The sequence below is a fragment of the Fukomys damarensis genome, unplaced genomic scaffold (assembly GCF_012274545.1).
Source record: "Fukomys damarensis isolate Sample0158 unplaced genomic scaffold, DMR_v1.0_HiC HiC_scaffold_7, whole genome shotgun sequence".
NCBI lineage: Eukaryota > Metazoa > Chordata > Mammalia > Rodentia > Bathyergidae > Fukomys > Fukomys damarensis.
This window is the reverse complement of record NW_022900919.1, coordinates 37,105,361-37,125,827: the sequence shown is the minus strand read 5'-3', so window position 1 is coordinate 37,125,827 and position 20,467 is coordinate 37,105,361. Positions and strand designations below refer to the sequence as shown.

At 37.9% G+C, this 20,467-nt stretch overlaps 1 protein-coding gene across 7 annotated transcripts in view; it reads left to right on the top strand.

Annotated features, from left to right (window-relative positions):
* Positions 1 to 15,521, top strand: part of Plcb4 (phospholipase C beta 4) — a 289,629-nt gene extending 274,108 nt beyond the window's left edge. For 4 of the 7 annotated variants that reach the window (XM_033761184.1, XM_033761180.1, XM_033761181.1 and 1 more), the window contains 7 exons: positions 1,385 to 1,460; positions 3,208 to 3,383; positions 5,736 to 5,837; positions 7,939 to 7,996; positions 8,545 to 8,631; positions 11,820 to 11,856; positions 13,957 to 15,369. In XM_033761184.1, the coding sequence (XP_033617075.1) occupies positions 1,385 to 1,460; positions 3,208 to 3,383; positions 5,736 to 5,837; positions 7,939 to 7,996; positions 8,545 to 8,631; positions 11,820 to 11,856; positions 13,957 to 14,045 (625 nt within the window). In that variant the 3' untranslated portion in view covers positions 14,046 to 15,369. Of the gene's footprint in view, positions 1 to 1,384; positions 1,461 to 3,207; positions 3,384 to 5,735; positions 5,838 to 7,938; positions 7,997 to 8,544; positions 8,632 to 11,819; positions 11,857 to 13,956 lie in introns of all 7 variants that reach the window. The other 3 variants (XM_033761186.1, XM_033761187.1, XM_033761185.1) reach the window with 2 other exon arrangements.
* Positions 15,522 to 20,467: the final 4,946 nt, after the last annotated feature.

Here is a 20,467-nt window from a genome sequence, read left to right as displayed (position 1 = left end):
GATGTAAAATATTTCAGCTCAGGACTTTCTGACTTTACAGTGGTGCAGAAGTAAAATGCATTCAGTAGAAACTGTACTTCAAATTTTGAATTTGAATCTTTTCATGTGCTAGCTAAACTCTGTAGTAATGCTGGACAGTGGCTCCCGGTCAGCCAGAGGATCATGAGGGGAAATAGCAGATCCTCTACAGAGAGCTACATTGCTAAGCTGGGATGTAGTAGGTTAGGTGGATTCAATGCATTTTTGACTTAGAGATATTTTCAACTTATAATGTGTTTATTGGCCATGATCTCATTGTAAATTAAAAAGCACCTGTAATAGGTTTTTGTACCCTTTTTACTCACATGAAAGGAATGTTTGAGATGGTGAAAAGAGCCTCCTTCAAGTGCTCTGCAGCTGTGGCCTAAAGTGATGACAACTATGCCCCTTATATGTTTTCTACTCAGTGTCTTTAAAAGACAGGGAGAAGATGAATAGGGGAGAGGAACAAAGTAAAGTTAGGAAATTTCAAAGCACATAAATTGATTTTGCATAGACAGCAAATAATAAGGTTTTACAAAAGGGAAGTTTGTGACCTTGATTTTTAACACTATAGAAATTCTTTGTTTATGCCCAGTTAAGATTATGGAATAAAACCTATGATTTAATTTAACGTGAAGTAACATACTCAGTTCCAACCATCAAGATTTAGTTTGATGAGAGACTTTGGATTTCTAGTGCAATGCCACTCTCAGGGGAATGCTCAAATGCTACTATAAGAAAACATTTTGACTTGGAGTGCACATGCTGAAAACAGATGCTGAAGACCTGTCCTTGTTTCGGCAATGATATGGAAAGGAAAACATAATCACTGAAATGAGTACTGAAGCTTGCTGGGCAATTACTTAGCATATATTTCCTACTCACAATAGAATCAGAAGCGAAATTTACCCCAAGATGCCAAGAAATGCTATTTTCTTCCTCATTGGCATGTTTAAAAGACAAAAGTCTGGCTTTACAATCAAAATGAAAGAATTAGAAATTCACTTCAGAGCTGAAGACCTATTTTCCAGTTTTCGTTTCCAATAATATTTTGTCGAATAAATGAAAAATAGCTTGAAGAAAAAGAGGAACCAAAATGGAAACTCTGACAACAGACCTTTAACAATCAAATAATTGTTGGGTCTGAAGTTTATCTTTGTGTAGCGGTTGAATTGGGTAATCATGATCAGATAATATTTTGTAAGGTATGAATCTATTAGTAGAAAAGCTCATGTTGCCCAATGAGCCTTGGCATCCCACATTTGATGAATATATTGTCTTCACCAGAAAGCTTTGTCACAAAGGCCCAAGGGAATTGGAAGATAGCAAATTCCTGGTATGCATTGCAATTTTCTATTTTCAGGGGAAACAATTGCCTTGAAATGAAAAAAGAAACAGAAATTAAAATTCAGACACTGACATCAGATCACAAATCTAAGGTAAGAAAATGCCCATTTTTATAGCAGTGACTTACAGAAGACTACTCTGTAGTCCTTTGGGGGAGGCAGCTGGTGTTAATCAGAAGTAAGAGTGGCTTGGGGCTGGTCTGGGAGGACAGGGGACCTGGGCTCATGTTTGCCTGCTTCCCTGGCTTTGAAAAGAGCCACTTCATGGATCATCTCTTTTGTTGATGGAAATGTGCTAACTATATTTATGCTCTTCAACTCCAAGACATCAAGTGAAACAATAAATGAAGAAAAGGAGGAGAAAAACTATGTAAAATACTGAATATATATCCTTATAGAAGTAAAAAAATATGCATAAGACAGAAAACTATTCATCTTGGGTTGGGTTTGAGTACCTGTTTAATATTTACTCCATTTTAACTTAGCTAGTGGGTGGAGTTTGGGATGAGAAAAGTAGAAAACCAACATTCTAAGAGAGGAGACTAATTAGTTGAATTTCCCCTAAGCCAGGAGAAAATAAGAATCTGAAAGGCCTTAATTAAATTTGTGGCTATTTTGGGGACCTAAATGCCAGGACCCAAGGAAGAACACAAAGAGTTCTTACAATAATAATAGATTTCAAAGAAAAAAAAATATTAAAGAAAGCTTTGAATCTTTGAATTTGGTCAAAGTAGCCAGCTTCCATCTGTCCATATGCAGTGCTGTCACTGGGCACCATGGCCTGGCCTGGTGCACAGATCGGCCATGCTGTTCAGATAGAGTCGTCCTTGAATTCTTGGGCCTCATCTAACATGTGCTGTGTAGAGGCAACAAGCCACGTGCCCTTCAAAGCTATTCCCCACACTCCTCTTCACTGGAATACTGGAGAAATCACGCCTTAGTCAGTATGCCATGATCGTTAGATGCTTTCCCTGAACAGAAAACAACAAACCTTGGTAGCAGTGTCAGTTTGCTTTTATTTCATAATAAATGGTGTCAAGATTCAGTCCCTTAAGACAGCTACTATTTATTAGCTCGCAGTTCAGTAGTTGAGAATATTTGGGATGGTTCCTCTGGTTTTGCTGAGCTCACTCACATGTCACAGTCACTTGTATATCTGGTGGGTGGCTGGCTGCTGGTTGTCTTTCCTTGCATGTCGGTGCAGCCTCCAGCAGACTAGCACAGGCTCAGTCACAGGGTACCGAGCACAGCAAAAGGGTAAGCACTTTTTTGCTTACATCGCATTTGTCATTGTCTTGCTGGCTAAAGGAAACCACAAGTTCAGCCATATTCAAGAAGATGGAGAATAGATTCTAATTTCTGACAAGAGTACTATGTACAAAACCATATTGCAAAGTGCACAGATACTGAAAGGCGAGGATGTTCTACGCAGCGTCTATGAGGAGGGATGCAGTAAGTCACAGCCCGGAGGCAAAAAACACACAGCTCTGTTTCCACCTATAGTAGAAATGAAGTTGGAAAAGTATGAGGTGGTAAAGAGAATCCCGATGGAATTGATAAAGGAAGCATGACCCAGACAAATCAGAGCTTGAATAAGTTAGGTAGTAAAATAATGGATCATGATTAAATATTTAGAGCTGAAGTGCTTAATTTATTTTAATAATTAATGGCTTTCTGATCCCATTAATTTGTGCATTTTCTTGTAGATTGTAGGTGTCCAGTGATTGGCCAAATAAATCCATTTCAGGGTGGGATCTGAAGTGCGTGGATAATGCTGTGTTTCAGTTCATACCTAACCCATGAGTATTGCAGGTGACTTCATCTGCTTTTCCCCAAACAGGTCAAAGAGATTGTGGCACAGCACACAAAGGAATGGTCAGAAATGATCAACACCCACAGTGTGGAGGAGCAAGAAATCCGGGACCTGCACCTTAACCAGCAGTGTGAGTTGCTGAAGAAGCTACTGATGAATGCTCATGAGCAGCAAACCCAGCAGCTGAAACTGTCCCACGACAGGTAGGAGGGCCAGCCATGCCCAGAGTAAACTCCTAGTTGTTAAAGAAGATGTGTATGTGTGTGACTGTGTGTGCATGTATGCATGTGCACACTGAGCTGGTAAGTGAAATCAGCTTGATTTAGTATGCAGTGCTTGTATATATCTTGTCATACAGTTGATATGAACAAGGGGAACTATAAGAAATAGCCTCTGCCCCATCTGAGAGTTTACAAGGGTTGGCAAGATACTTCTCACATGAAAAGTTAAATCCAATTACAAGAAGCATATGATACATACTAGGAAATGTCACAGACACTAAGGAACATCCTGTCCGGTGGAGCTCTGACTCCTCTGAGTGGTCCCGGAGGCTGTGCAGAAAGGCAGGGCTGGGACTGGGCTTTAGAAAATGATCTGGGGCCTCCTAGAAAGATGAGATACAGAGAAGGAAGAGATCAACCCGAAGAAGAACTGTTAGACTGATTCTGATCACTCAATAGCAAATTTTGAAGGGGATCTCCTTCCTTCCTTTTTTTTTTTTATTAGGATTTGTATGAATTTAGGAAGCCAAACCTGATTGTGAAATAGCAGTATCCATTTATTAGGCTGGTCCCACTTCTGCAGAGTAAACCTTGCTCTGGAATTACTGCAGAGTAGGAATTGGACTCACCCAAGCAGGAGAGTGATTACATCAATGACTTTATCTGGTGGGGGGGTCGAACTCAGGACCTTGTGCTTGTGAGGCAGGCATAGTGCTGCTGAGCTAAATCCCTGGTGGCTCAGTGACATTCTTTATCACAGTGTGGCTGCAACTTGTTTGCTTCCTAGTCAGTGCCTTCCGTGTGCCACAGTTAGGGTGCACTGTTAGGGAGCACAGTTAGGATACTCTTCATTGAGCACTGAAGAGCGGAAAACAGAAGTATTGTACAAATGAGCCAACAGACTCTTTTAGAATGCCTAAGGCTAGAAGAAGTTCTTTTCTTTTTTCCATTAGAGATGTTGTTGATCCAAAAATTCAAAAGGGGGAAAAAAAACCCTACTCATCATTCTGTGCCTGACTGTTGCTGCAGATTTTAGGTATCTGTCGCAATTCAAAGATACTTCTGCACAAGGCACCTTTCTAATAATTATTTTATAGTTGAACAAAGAAAAAAGATCACTCCAGATTCTAGGAAATGTCTTTAAAAAGTATAGGAAACTAATATTTGCAGTACTGAGGAAGTCATAGGAAACCATAAACTAGGTACAAATTTACCTCAAAAAACCCCAAATCCATGGCAGGAGCACCTTTCAAAATAATAGCAATGTTTCAGTCTTTCCTCACACACCTGGTTGTTTCCTTTCTGCCACCACAACTGTTGTTCTTCGTTCAAATCCTGGCTTTCTTAACGTGTGTCAGCAACATTTGGTCATTAATAAATGTTTGTTGAACAAAATGAATGGATGAATGAAGGAATAAGCTACTGAACAAATGAATAAAGAAGCGGTCAGTTTACTAACAAGTCACAGAAAAAAAAAAAACTTTGGGAGCAATTTCTCAGGGACCAAAGTTTCCAGAGTTCCCATGCATGTTTCTGCTGCTGTGCTCTAAGGTCTCGGACTGAGGCACTTTCCAGCTCGGCACTGTCCATCTGTTTGATCAGGAGCAAACCTCTGTCTGTAGGTCAGGGAGCTCCTGCTAGATTCCAGGCACAGCTTCCAGAAGTCTCTCCAGGTTCCAGGAAACACTTCTTTCTAATCACACTCATTTTAGTATCCTAAACTACATCCATGTATTGTGCACATAAATTATTTAAATATACACAAGCCATGCGTGAGCTTGAATTCACACACAGAGGCTTTCATGGCCTGTAAACGTGAGCTTTTGCAATTTTGCCTATTTGAAGCCATGTAGTCCCTTTCATTCCCAGGAACTGTCAGCAGCCAGAGGGTTAACACCCTCTTTCTCTTTTTCAGCCCATCTGGTCACAAATACTGCAGGCACAGCTAGAAATGCTTGTTTTATGGATAGAAATTTCTCTTCATCTGACACTATTTCCGCTTCACCACTAGGTGGCCCAATCCACATGAGCTGGATTCATCACCCCCTTTTCCACAATGCAAAATAACTCAGGGAGCTCAATAATGACTTGGGAGTGGGGGTGGACCTAGTCTCACTATTACACACAGAATTGGTGTTTTGATTTTGTCATCAGTGAGATACATATCGAATAAAATGTACCACTGTGGCCATTGTTAAGTGTATGGCATTAGACACATACACATTGTCATGTACCCATCGCTGCCGCCCACTTCCGGGATATTTTCATCAGGCCCAAGTGAAACCTGAAACATTAACTCCATCCATATCCTATTTGTTTATTTTTAATATGTAGGGAAAGCAAGGAAATGCGAGCCCATCAGGCTAAGATTTCTATGGAAAATAGCAAAGCTATCAGCCAAGATAAATCCATCAAGAATAAAGCAGAACGGGAAAGGTAAGGCTAAGCATGCTGCTCACTGCATGAATTTGTCATTGATTTGAAGACACGGACTCGGTGACATTGATTTATGTGCGGACACACGTGCCATCCCTGAGATACAAAACACTTGTGGAGTTTGACTAAACTTCTGCTGTTATAACTGATATGGAGATGTATTATTATTGCTTTACAGTTCTCTGAAATCTCTAAAGTCTAAAGTCTCTAAAGTTCTCTGTTTACTACCACCAGCAAAATAAATTTACATTCAATGCATATATGCTTCTTTACAAGCAAAAATAATAACTTGATAAAATAATCAATGTAATTCTAAAACATTTTTCTTGTGTTCCCTTGGATCATCCTGCAAGCATCTCACCTGCTCAGGTACAAGCACGCTGTGGAGAGTACTGTACCTTTCTAAACAGCAGGAGAGCAGTCTTTGTTCCCTGATTAGCCTTGAGTTGCCCTGATATCAAGGATCTTCTTAAATCCTGTTTTTCTGGTTTGTCCTTGTGTTAGCTGGGTTTCAGGAAGGAGAAACCAAGGCAGGAATCCAGACGCTTGTGGCTTAGTGAGACTCTTCAGTGAGGTAGCCTGGGGAAGCAGGTTAAGGGTAGGGCAGGCCCTGAGCGAGGCTGTGGTTTCAGCTGGGGTCCCTCTGTGGTTCAGTTCCAAAATCTAGCATATACTGGGCATGATCAAAAACTACAGTTTTTTAAAAATTTATTATAATTAAAGACATATTAATCCCCCTCAGAGTATACCCTCTCTGCAAACACACTTATTCCATCATCCTTCCCACTTTCTGAAACAAGTTATGGAAGTATTTTTTTCTATCTTTAATTTTTTAAAAAGTCAAAAAAGAAAAAAAAAGAAAATGCTAAAATAGAAGAAAAAGCAATAGAGAGCATCCACAAAGCCAAAAGTTTGCTATCTGAAAAAAGTTAACAAACTTAAATTTTCAGCAAGATTGATCAAGAAGAAAAAGAGAAAGCATAAATTACCAGTATTTGGATTAAAAAGAAGTTACTGCAGAGACAATACACATTTTTAAACAAGGCTATTACAAACAATGATAAAAAATAAATTTGACAATTTAGGTGGAGTGAATTCCCTAAAAAGAAAAATACCCCAAACTGACTGAAAAGGAAGAAATCTGAATACATTTATTACTGTTACCAAAGTTCAATGAGTTGTAGGTCCATGTAGTCATGAAACTCACTCCACCTCACTGGTAATCAGAGAAATGCAAATTAAAACAACAGAATGATGCCATTGACAAGGATGTCAGTGTCTCTTGGGTCCGGGATTGGGCAGAGACACAGAAGTGTCACAGCAGACACCAGCACGCAGAAGTGCAAATTAGGGCAACTACTTTGGAGTAAAATGAAACTGTCCATAGCCTACCAATGGGCAAGTCTAGAGACTTGCGTACGTGCACAAGAAGGTATGTACTAATTCACTTAGTCAACAGACATTTACTGTGCCAAGTAGTCCAGGGCCCTTTGTACCAGGTCATTGTGGTATTGTTTGACAATAACCTGCTTTTCACTAATGGTAGCCTGAAAATATTGCAGTCTGGTTCATCACTGGAAAAAAATCTTTGCAGGAGATAAAATAATGGAATAGTTTGAAACATAGATATAACTATAAGACTAAATGATGAGTTATAAAGAGAAATGCAGAATAAATTAATATTTGGGTAAATTTTAAAAACATACAAAGCAATATTGTAAGCATCAGCATTACCTGGGTACTTGGTAGAAATGCAGAACTCTGGGCCCAGCTGAGATCCACTGGTCAGTCTCTGTGGATTAGGTTACCTGTCAGCTGGGTAGAACTACAGAACTCCAGGCCCATCACGTCAGACTTTAGATGATCTTAAGGGTGGGCCCAGCAGTCTATATGGATAGTATCTCCAAGTGGTTTGTGTGCCCAGGAAAGTGTGAGACGCACTTGAGTATATCACACATGGACAAATCCATCTGATGCTGTTCTAAAAATTAAGAAAAAGAGTAATTCTATTCGGATAATTAGAGTGAAACAGGCTCTTAGTGATACAATATTAATTCCATTCAATATCATGCCAACTGTCAATTATCTTCATTGTTTTTAGGCGAGTCAGGGAATTAAACAGCAGTAACACCAAAAAGTTTCTAGAAGAAAGAAAAAGAGTAAGTATTTTCTCATATTCTTGGTACTTTTCCTTGAAATAACTATAAGCCATAGACTATGCTTACATGCCAGCCTCTAGCTAATTTGATTAATTTCATTTTTTTTTTGTACACTAAACGCTCCAACTTCTCTGCTCCCTAAAAACTAAAAGTAATGACTTCGCAAAATCTTTAAGGTAGACTGGGTATTTAGCTCAGTGATGCCTCCGCCTGTCTCATAAGAGCAAGGTCCTGAGTTCAATCCCCAATACCAAAAAACAAACAAACACAAAGAAGTAACATTTACCAAATATTTAAGGTAATTATTTGACACCATTTTTAATAGAAAATGAAACCATTTGTTTCCTAAGATTTTAGCAGAAAGATCTTTTCAGGAAGCAGAGTAAGTTTAAACTCTTCCCAGATTTCAGTCTACCTTTCTTTTTTCAAAAATTATTTCCCTCACTTATAAACTTATGAAATATTCCTCATAAGCTTTAAGATTACAACTCAAAAAGCTGATAAGAGTTCAGAGTTCTCTTTCTATTTCTTTTTTTATTTTCTTTTAGCTCGCGATGAAGCAGTCCAAAGAAATGGATCAGTTGAAAAAAGTTCAACTTGAACACCTTGAATTCCTAGAGAAACAGAATGAGCAGGTATTGTGCCTAAAATACATAAAAAGTTACAGGCAGCCAGCAGCTAAATGCTGCACACACTATGGCCACAGAGACCCTTCTGCTAGGGCCAGCAGTCTGTGTAGTGTAATGAGCAGGTGGCAAGAGGAACTTACTGCAGATTTTACCATATTTTCTGCACTTCATCTAAAAAGAACAGAAAGAAAATTTTTTGGAAGGAGAAAGTGGCTGTGGGAAAAAAGAGAAGTTTAATATATTAGAGGACTCTATGAGTGACCTCACTAAAAGTGAATAGACAAAAAAATGGGGGTTACAAATCACATCTCCATTGTCAGTCAGTTTTATAATTTTTAATCTACAGGCAAGAGATACTGTTTTTAAAAGCAAGTAAGAAAACCCATTTATTTTCAGCATTCGTCTAAAAATGAAGTAATAAAAGCTTCCTAGTGCTCACACTTGGGGGGCTAGGGATTTACCTCAGTGGTAGAATCCTTGCCTAATAAGCATGACGCCCTGAGTTCAGTTCTCAACACCAAAAAATTATAAAACAAAAACAAAACAAAACAAAACAAACAATCCAACTAAGTGCTTATACTTGGGATCTTCATGCTTCCATAATTTTACAAACCACCCAACATGAGTGGACACCATTCTTTTGGGGACGATCCATGTCTTTTGGGACACTCTTCTCCCAGCACAGCAAAACAGTAAATTCAAAAGTACAAAGAAAGAGCCAAATTCCAACTGTTTCATTAGTTATCAGCACCAAGAAAACTGTATCTTTGCCTCAATTGTACTACAGGTAGGCCACAGATCAGCAGCCTTCTGCCATGCCGATCCAAACTGGTGGCAACTTTTCTAGATGATAAAGCAAGCTAACATTCAGTAGAGCTTTTAAACTTCATTCTTCTCAGTGCAAATTTCACTCTTGAAGTATAGTTGTTTCAAAAGCTATTCTTTCTAGATAATTTCCTTCAATTTAAAGACCTCAAAGATGTTCTGATAAAGTGTGTGTACTTTACTGTTGTTCTCTCTTTCCTTCCATCTACCAAGCAATTCTATTTAAAATGTCTTTTTCTAAGAGTAAATGGCTCCCCTTGAATAATATTTGACTAGGCATGCCATTCAAAAGGTCCCTTTAAGAAAGTGATAGCAAGACATAATTTATTGATTTATTCATTTAGTTTTTGGATTTCAACTGGATAACAAATCCAACTTCTGCTTTCAAAGATCCTTTGGAGAGAAGTTTTATTCATCTGCATGCTTCTGAGCTAGTTTTCACATTTCCTTTTCAATAAAGTGCTTTGAGTCATGAATTGTGCACTAATCCCCAAGGAGGACAGTTGCGTTTCTTGTCCTTTAAGACTAATTCATTTGACCCACTCATAGATACATCATGTTCTGGTACAAGCCATGTTTTTTTCTCTTAAAGTGCTTGTCAGAAAGTGTTCCTAGGGACACATGGGACTTGATTAAAGGTAAAGCCACCATCTCTAAAGTTTTAGAGCCTACTGCTGTAATTTAGGGAGAGGAGACTTTGACAAGGCTTATTTTAAAATCATCCTTACAGGAAGGGCACAATGAAAGGTAAGGTACGGTTGTTTTAACTATCTAAATTAAGAAACTAAGAAATTATTGCGTCGCTTAGCAACAAGTTTGACTAGAGAACGTAAAGGTGCTAAAAATTACTCATCACTACAGTAGTGGTGTAGATCAGAGGGAGAGAATACAGTTTTACAGTGTTGCTAGATTCAGAACCAAAGTACATAATAAATAAATTATCTTGAGCTTTTATACTAATACATGGATAATCCAACCATATCAGTGTTCCTGTACTAAAATACCGCATTAGTGGTAGTTGTATTGATTGGAGCATACAGGGAAGATGCTAACTTTTTGTTCCTAAAATTCACATAATGCATTTCAAGATGTCATAAGTAATGTCTCCCACCCACAGCTGATACTTTGAGTCACAGAAGCTTAGGAAAACACGGAATATGAAAAAGCAGGAGACTTGAAGAAGATTTAATTAGATTCAAGGAAAAGAAATTAAAAATATCTTGGAGCTCTTGAAGTATAGAATTTGAACTTGAATTTTTGTGTGAAGCTTTGCTTTATAAATATTGACCTATCCTATAGCAGACTCAATTCCAGGTCTTTTTAGTGTGTGTGTGTGTGTCTGTGTGTGTGTGTGTTTTAATTTAAAACTCTAGAAGCTCTCAATTCTGTATGGTATAGCACTGTCCTAGGTACAGTGAAGAAGATGCAGTGACCTCATTTCTTCCTTCACAAAAGGCAAGGTCTGAAACTATGCAATGAGGCTCCTTTCATTACCAACTAAACATATCATTGGCAAAAACAGTTCCCCGTCTTAGACAAGTCCAAACTTCTAGGACAATCTCTCAAACCATTGTTTAGTCCCAAGACTATTTTTTTAGACTTCTGTTTTTAGGCCAAAGGTAAATTAATTTAAACACTTCTCATGTTTCCCTTTGTGGTTTTTTATTGCTTCCCCATGACACTTTTCCTATATGTTCTCCCAGTTGCTACCCACCAACCCTTAAGTAAAGCACAGATGTTAATCACTAGACTAAGTTAATCACTAAACCGGTGCAAACGGCACCTGTAGAAGGGAGAACAACTCAACCAATCATATGTTTTGGTCCCAATTCAGGATCCCAGACTCATATGTCCTTGCCTTAGCCTTTTTCTGGCCTTGCCTACTTGGTCAGCCACTTATTCACTTAAAACTCCAAAGGCCAGGGGTTCTTTTTTTCCCCACTCAAGATTTCCCATCGACTTCCTAGCCACACAGTGTCTCATCCATCCTGACATGTGCATTTCAAACATTTAAGACTCCATGACTGTCACACTCAAGTCTTAAAATTGATTTTTGTCATCAATTCTATCATTGAATAAAGTGAGAAAAAAGATTGGGCAAAAGGTCAGGTTCCCCACTTCCTGCTACAGAAGAGAGGCACAGTCTGGGCTAATAGGCATTGATTGTTTGTTTTGTTTTATTTTGTTTTTCTGTTGATATCAACTGGGAAAAGTGTGTCACTAATAGGTGTATACATGTTTTAGTCTTAGCCTTTTGCTTTTCTGTATATGGTTTTGTATTCATTTCTCAAAATCACTTCAATATTCATTTATTTTCTTTGCTTTGTATGTATGACTCAATTTTGACATTACTATTTTTGTACAAACAGCTTTTGAAATCCTGTCATGCAGTGTCCCAAACGCAAGGTAGGACTGAAACTCTAATAAGCAAAACATTGCTTTCCTTCTCAACTACCTGAGTATTTTCTGTACAATTTCCATGTATGATTCACTTCTGGTCATAACTAATAACTGAGGGGTTTGAATTTAAAAAGCTTCACTATTTATGTTTGGATTTCTGATGTAACATTTAATCTGAAATGCCGAAAAATCTTTAGAAAATTATTTCTGAAAGCACTTTAGCCAGCATTTTCCAATTGCCGATCTGGGAAATGGGTCATTGTATAAAGACAACCCAGACATCAAGAACCTTGATATGTACTTTTTGTGTGGACTTCCAACCCTGGCTCAGAGAATCATCTCATTCACAAATACTAATATGAATCCAATTCATTTTTAGTGCACCGTACTGAGAGTTTGTTGGTTTATAATGACAGAGGGCTATGTTCTACATGCATAAATTTATACAATGCCTTTTTGTCATGTTCTTTGCTAAGTGTGGCTACCAAGGACCCTATTCACCCCTCATAAGGTGATCATGTAATTTATTGTTTGAATCAAGACATTTTTGGTGAAGGGAGCATTGTTTATAATAGCCAGGTATATGCTGAAATTGTCTCAGGCAAATGGAAATGAACGGTCACCCTGTTTATACAAGAATTTAGCTCTTGGGATAATCTTTAAATATTATGTGATGCTTCCTTCTAAACTATGTTCAATACCATCTTTAAATGCTAAATGGGAAAAAGTATAGGGAATCTTTTATTACTATTTACTGAGCATCAAGTTATTTAATGTTCCACTTCCATCTCTTATGAATACTATTTGTGTCATAGTTTCATGTTTGTACATTTTTCTGCATTTCTCCATTTTACTAGAGTATATATATATATATATATATATATATATATATACACACACACACACATATATCAGGCATAAAAAATATCTGGGTAGAGGGGATAGCTCATCCCAAATTTATTCAGATAGATATAATTCCCTGGTGTTGTTATATCCATGCTTATCAAAATGAAATTGAAAGCCACAATATAAAAAGATGAAAACAATCACTCTTTGGTTTGTGGGTTAAACTAATTTTGTTATAGAACTTCATTTGGAAGATTTAGATTTCTGCTATGCCTATGTGACCCAACTTTCCTTCTGACCTTACATTTAGCTGGAATATCAAAGCAGATATTAAGAGTAGCATTAGAATACTTCACAGGCTTCCTATGATTTATCTCTTTATGCATCCATGTTTCTATTCCTATGTGTCCTTTATTTCAAAGTGACTTATAACAGATAGAGGAAAGGGGTGGTTCCTTGTCTCTCCAAAAGGTACATGTCTATATGGGTTGCGTCAAAACATCTGGGCTGTCAATTGGAAAGTAAAATGTGAAATGAGCCATTTCAGTTTACCTACATTGCCAAGATCCTTACCTCCATCTGACCCTTTTCTACCTTTTGAATCAACCTCTTGTCTTAGCGATGGACCTAATTTACGACACTGAATTTATCATGGCTTACTTCCCAGCAATCCATAAAAAATGAGTTACCTCAGAGAAGTGAAAGCCTCCAGCCAGAGTTTTTGGGCAGTAGGACTTCTGAAACCCTACATATCCAGCCAAACCAATGTATTTGTTCTTACTTGACTTTCTCCAACATTTAGATTCTTGGGAAATTTAAAGTTTAGTTTATTGGGGAAACAAATTGTACATAAGCAATGCCTATTCTGAAAATAGCATTATCTACCCATAGTCAAAGCAACAAGTCAAGCTGCAGAAACTAGGTCAAACAATTTGATATGACACAGTCCAAATATCTGGCTCAGTCTTTTTGAGTGGTTTTACTGGTACTACATGGAAAAATCCTCAAGCTTTAATGTGCATAGAAATTGGGGGGGGGTCTCATTAACATGTAGACCCAGATTTGGTGGATCTTGGGAAAACCCCAAGATTTTACATTTCTGACTTTGTCCCAGACAATGTGATGCTGGGAATTCCTGGACCACACTTTGAGTAATAAGGATATAATTTCAGCATCAAATTTAGAAGCAGAGAGGCCAGAGTTGTTAAGTGCCTTCAGGAAAGGATTTCAACATGTAGAGCCGTGTTTCTGATGTTATAGGCGAAGGAGATGCAGCAGATGGTGAAATTGGAAGCCGAGATGGACCGCAGACCAGCAACAGTAGTGTGAAACTCCCAAACGCAGACTGAAGCAGCAGAACCGCCAAACATCAAAAGATCACTCCCAGCTTCTGAACACACACTCCATGGACAAAAGCTGTTTTCTTTTGTGTTTCCTTCATGCATATACAAGATGTTACCTGAAACCACAGAGACTGGGGATGATTTATATACTTTGATTCAACATTTTGAGTATTAAATTTCCTTGGCCAAACAAAAGTAGGTGCAAATTTACACCAGTAAGGCAGAGTTTAACCATTGACAATACAACTTAAACATGTTATAAGAAACCATCACAGGAAAATGAGCTTGGTGTTAACAACTCTGCTTTGTGATGCATTAGAACATGTTTAAGCTGCTGCAAAAATAGTGCATTAGCAATTTAATAGCAAGTGCATGCACTAGAGGAAAAAAGCAAAACTCTGTCAGATTCCTTAGCAGAAGTGGTGGTCTGTGGGACAAATAATCTTGCAAAATTTTTCTACATCTAAGTTACCTCATCAATAAGTGCCATGTCTTTACCATGCCATAGCAAACTAATTTCCTGTAAAATTTGTGGAAATTAGTACAACAATAAAGAAATACCATAGAAAAGTGTACCTGTGCCAAAACTGATCAGCGCTCAAAGGGGAACTCTGTTAGGGTCATTTAAGAAAGTTTACATCTGACACTGCTTTATAGCAATTGCTTATTCTGAATATTCCAGATATTATAATTCACTACTACACCATAAAGATTGTGGTTATTGGCAAATGTTTGTAAATGTGACCATGTATAAAGTATTTATACTCCTTAACTCACACTGTTATAGAGCAAAATCATCTAAGTATTGCCACATGACAAAGATTAGTTAACAGGAATATTAGAATTATGTTTTGCATGACACACACACCAGTTAAGACTAATCCGTTCAGACAGTTAACCTAATGCCAAATACATACCGGTTAAAGAAATGTATGGCACAGAATATAATTTGAACTATCCAGACTTTTAGCATAATGAAAATGTCTTTATATATACATATATATATATATATATATATGTGTGTGTGTGTGTGTGTGTGTGTATATGAATTATGTGGGCATTCTTGATACTTCAAGTTCTAGTTTAAAAAAATACATAACTAATTTAATTTTACACAAAAAAATATTTATGCAGATTTTCAGAATTTCATATCAAGAAATAATCTTTTTATGTCTACTAAATATCCAAACAATTTGCTCCAGTGTTAATCTGCATGGTCTTTAAGCCTGCTATTGTCCTGTTGCAGACAGTGCATGAAGAAGTATCATGCTGGGAACTGAGCCATGCCGCCAAAGCCAGGAGCTGGGAGCAGCGCATGGAGGCCTGGTAGCCTAGAACTAATCAGATTACTGATTTTAGGACACGAAATGCCAACTGAATTGTTGTATATGCTTGTACAAATTGATTCGTGTGTTCCTCTGAACAAAGCAGAGAAATTATGATACCATCAATATTGAAATTCAACTTCCAAGTTCTCTAATAAAAAAATGAAAATACACTTAACATTCGTCAAGAGTATTTGCTCCCATGTTTGCTCAGAAGCTTTGTGCCTTTTACATAAGTGATCTCTTCATTATTTTCAAAAGGTGCTTATTTCATGCTCCAGCTGTGTTTTCTCCCAAATGATACAAAACACATAGGTCCTATTTATCTTTCAAATGTGATGGCCTTGTTTTTCTTTTCCTCATATTTATTTGTAAAATTTCTCAGATATCCTACTTTTCTTGTCTGTAAAGTAATGGTTATGTATCTTTTAGTACTACATCCCATGAAAACGCAAGCTTAGCAAAATGTTGCTACATTTGGATTGTCAGTTTTTAAAAAGTCTGAATGGCTACTCTTCATCATGTCAAATGGCCTCTTCTGAGAGCTCAGCTGACCTGGCCATTCTGTAACTTATGATATGACTAAATTCATCACTTGCCTCTGCTTTTGAGAAGTACTACTAGTTTGGCATTTTCCTGGCAATTTTCTCTCCAGTTTTTCATCTCTTTACGCCACCATAAGTAGTTGTATTTTCCAGTGTTATATAATAAACCAATATTTTTCTTTAGCCCCGATTACCTTCAGTATTTGAGACATGATAACTCTTCCAAAAGAGTCATTGTAGTAGGATTAAGATACATGTGGCACAATCTGTAGTAAAGGTGTGTTTTACTTGCTATTATATGTTCAAGTTGCACCTAAATCCTCCATTATTACTTACTATTAAAAAAGAAAAAGTCTTGCTAGTTAAAGTAACTCCGTCTCTTCCAGCTTTTAAAGAAGAAAACATTATTTCAGGGACATATTCAATTACTTTAATGTCAAATTCCCTTTTAGAGGTCCTTTCTCATTCAGGAGGGCTCTCACATGTTTGCCCAAATAGCTTCTGGCTGCAAAGGGAAGTTCGTGTATCCTCCCGGCAGTTGGGAGCAGCATCTGGCCTTCTGCTGCTAGCCTAGTCCAGCTGTGCAAAGTATGCCTTTCCACGCAGGCGTTCAAGGTCAAGGACCCTGCTCAGCCAAGTTCTCATTCTGGGCTCAGTTTATTCTGCCATTCTTCGGAGATTTGCAGAAATTCTGGATCTTGGAGGTTGTGGAAGAACTGGAGGTGCTAGTGCAGATCCACCGATCAGAGCACCTCTTGGACGATCAACTACTAACATCATATATTTGATACCACAGAGACTTCAAAACCCAAGAGGCATGGTGTACTCTAGAACTATGTCCCCAGAAGAAAGGAGCAAGCCTGTTTACACTGGGCCCCAAGGCTGTCTGGGTTGCTACTATACTTTTCTTCTCACACAACCCAGGACTTCTTCTAATTGGGAAACCAGGGCAATTATTACCTTTATTCTTCCTCTCAGCCCAGAGAGGATATTCAATGCTTATCGCTAACTGTGATACCCACATCACTTGTTCATACCTTTTTGGAGGGATAAAAGGCTTCATGAGAAAGAAGCCCATCTGCCAAGGTAGTACAGCACATCAGCAAGTACCATATTTTATGAAATGTAAGACACCGCGGCTTATAACATGCACCATTATTTTTATACCTCACAGAGTGAAAATTTGTTGCCAATTAAACAATTGACACACTTTCCAATGATTAAGGTAATCTCAATTTCAGAGATGATAAAAATATAAAAAACATGTGTATCTGAGAATCCATGAAATATCATAAAGCAGTATGAAAATATGCAAGGTCTTCAAACTACAAGCCTCAAAGAAGGGAGCACAAAAGAATAGTTTCATTAGAAAAGCTAAAATAAGGAAGGGTTCTGCAACTGGGTTTCAGATTTGTTCGTTTATTTGTTGAGACTGTGCTTTGCTATGTAGTTCATGCTGGCCTTGAGCTCACTACGTGGCTGGTCTCCAACTTGCAGGGACCACCTGCCTCAACCTTCTGAGTACTGGGGTGACAGGCGTGCCCACCACACCCAGCTGGTTTTTAAATTTAAAAATGAACTTCCCTCAAAGCAGTTCAAAAGGGAAAATAAACCTATCTCATCATCTGCACAGAAAGATTTTCTATATGTTCTCCCTTAGCTGTTTCCTTCAGTCACACACCTTCAGTTTATACTTCCCTACATATAATTCTCAAATCTCTAACTTTACCTTCACTTGACATTGTATGTAATTGACAACAATGACAACAAACAAAATCAGGTTCGTAGCCCCTTCCGTTCTCCCTGCTTGTTTGAATAGTTCATAACAAGTGCAGAACCTTGGGGGATCTTGTTTTGCTGCATCTCATTTGCTCCCACACCCAAGCTGTTGATACATTTTATGGATTTTCTCCTTACTCCTCTGGGAAGCTTCCCTCTCTCCCTTACAACATCACTCTTTCCTTAACAGCTAAATTTTTAATTTTCCTATTATTGTTCTTTACCCTTAAGATCTTTTCTACGTGGATTAATCTTGTGAAATGTTTTTGCGTGTAAATATGGGACTACTACCCACTATCTAAAGAACAATATTAATATTATTGATAACAATGTTCGATTTCTAGACCCACCCTGCCTCCTCACCCACCCAATCTGAATTCATCTCTCTCCACTCACACATGCATTGCACACATCTTTTCTTTTTTCTTTTTTTTTTTATTGAGTTTATTGGTACATTTTAGGTATTCAGTACAGTTTCATTCATCGTTGGGATCTTGTACCTTTACATGACAGGTCTTGGTTCTCATTTTTTCCCCTTGTCCCTGCCCTCCCTTCACCCTCCCCACTTACAAACACTTTTTTCCATTTTTTTTGTTTTTCTCATTTTTTTCTTTTCCCATATTACCTGTCCTCTACTCATCCCACTTTCTCCACATCTTTAGCCTTTTTCTTCCTATTTCACATTGTCAAATATGTCATTAGGATCTTATGTACTGTTATAGTTTTTCACACCAGAGAAACTATTCGGTATTTACACATGAACACACACCTTTTCTAGCCACATTACAGAATGATGTCATATCAACCCTTAAACAAGCTCCAAGAAACTCCCTTGTTCTCTCAAGCAAGAAATATTCTATGCTCCTCAATGCATCTATTTATTCTGTAAAGAATATAGTAAATGCAAGACTTTTCCACCATTGCAACTAGTTCTAGCATTGTTCATTTACTCTTCAAAGAACAATTAGCCAATAACCATCAAATGACTTCCTCAATTATTTTCTGTGAAATAAAATGTACGATGTGTGATTCTGTGGCCTTATACAGAAAATATCTTTAAAAACAGAGTGAAAGTAAAGTCTACGCTTCTATCTTGTATCATCTAAATTCTAAGAAAACCAATTTTCTTCAAATCTGTTAGCATCCTTTTAAAATAGTTCAAGTGTCACAATGACCATCAGGTACTTAACCAGTGAACTCAGCAACATTAACAGTACCTGTATTACCCCAGTATTGAGATTGTTTGAGGACACCTTATTTCAAACTCACCTCTTTCACCTTTGTCTTGATACTTGATTCCAAGCACACCATTTTAATAATTGCATGTTTAATGTCATAATAAAAACAACATGTTACCTTGGGAATGAATATTTATGATCCTTGGTAATAATATTTTATCAAATAGGTTCTGCTCCATAGGTTAGAATAATGAAAACATATTGGAGGAGGGAGCAAGAAAGTGAGGGAGCAACATCATTACTTTTACATTAAAATAAAAAAGTGTTTGCAGGTATCTTCATAAATGTCACAAAACTTCTTCTCTGCTCCTCAAGCTATTTCCTGGGAAATTTGGAGTGAGGAACAGTACTTGAGCTGTTTTCACCCTGGAAATTTCTGATTTTTCACCACCACACAATCATATTTGGAAAAATTGTCCAAAGAAGGCCACTTTCATCCTCTCCATCTAATCACCCACATCACAACGCCAAAGCTGGAGTGAACTAGAACACAGCAGAAACATAACGGGAGGGGGAGAATTTGACTGCTGATCACTTCTGAACTTTGATATTGTGTGAGAGAATGTTATACAGATTCATTGGTATGCTTATTATTTACCCTTGTCAAGTGATGGATTTAATGTTATGAAGATTCATATACAGCCTTTTACATTTTAATCTTTTGCTTTTTCTTAGGAAAAAAACTTGATATTTCTGTTAAGGTGTGTATTCAAGCTATTATAGTGGGCATGTCTTCAGCAGTTGAACTCACTTTATTCATTGATCAAATATTTATTTATTAAGTATACACTCTTGTCCTCAACATTTTCAACTTTTTCCCTACTACTGCACTATGTTTAAAAATTATTTGTGACTACGGCATTAGGCCAGGCCCATTCAGTAGATGGGTTGTATTAATAGACCCATGTTTTCATGTCTTCCTGTTCTATGGTGTTGCCTTCCTGAGTTGACTTTGAGCTTGGCCATGTAATTTGTTTTGGTTAATGCCGTAGTGACCTAAAGGTGCTTCCCAAACACAGTCAGAGGCACATTTTCATCTCTTCCTTTTGCATCTCTTTAAATGCCATGGAGACTGGCCTGCTGGCAGATGTGGGAGACGCGTGGAGAGTGGTATCATCTTATTCGTCCCACCAGTGGGTACCAGGTGCAGGCAGCCGAATCCAGCTAAGCCTTTCCCTCACCATAGAACCACTTAGCCAACCCATAAACTCAGGAGAAGTGGGAAATGAATGTCACTTTAAGCTCTAAGTTTTACGATGGTTTGTTATGCACCATGACAGATATAGCTATCCTGGGAACAGGAAGTTGATAAAGCTATCTCATCCCAGAGCTCTGGAGACTGCACTTAAAAAAAGAAAAGAAAAATAAAAACATTCCACTCACAGATACGAGTGGGACATGACTCTCTCTATATTGAGTTCTGCTGGACTACTAAGCCCTGTACTCAAGCCTCTTGTATCTCCTTGTACCCAATACTGTTTCCTGTCTGACCTTCTGAGGGTCTTTTATTTTCCCCCTCTAACCAGGACTGCTGATGCCTG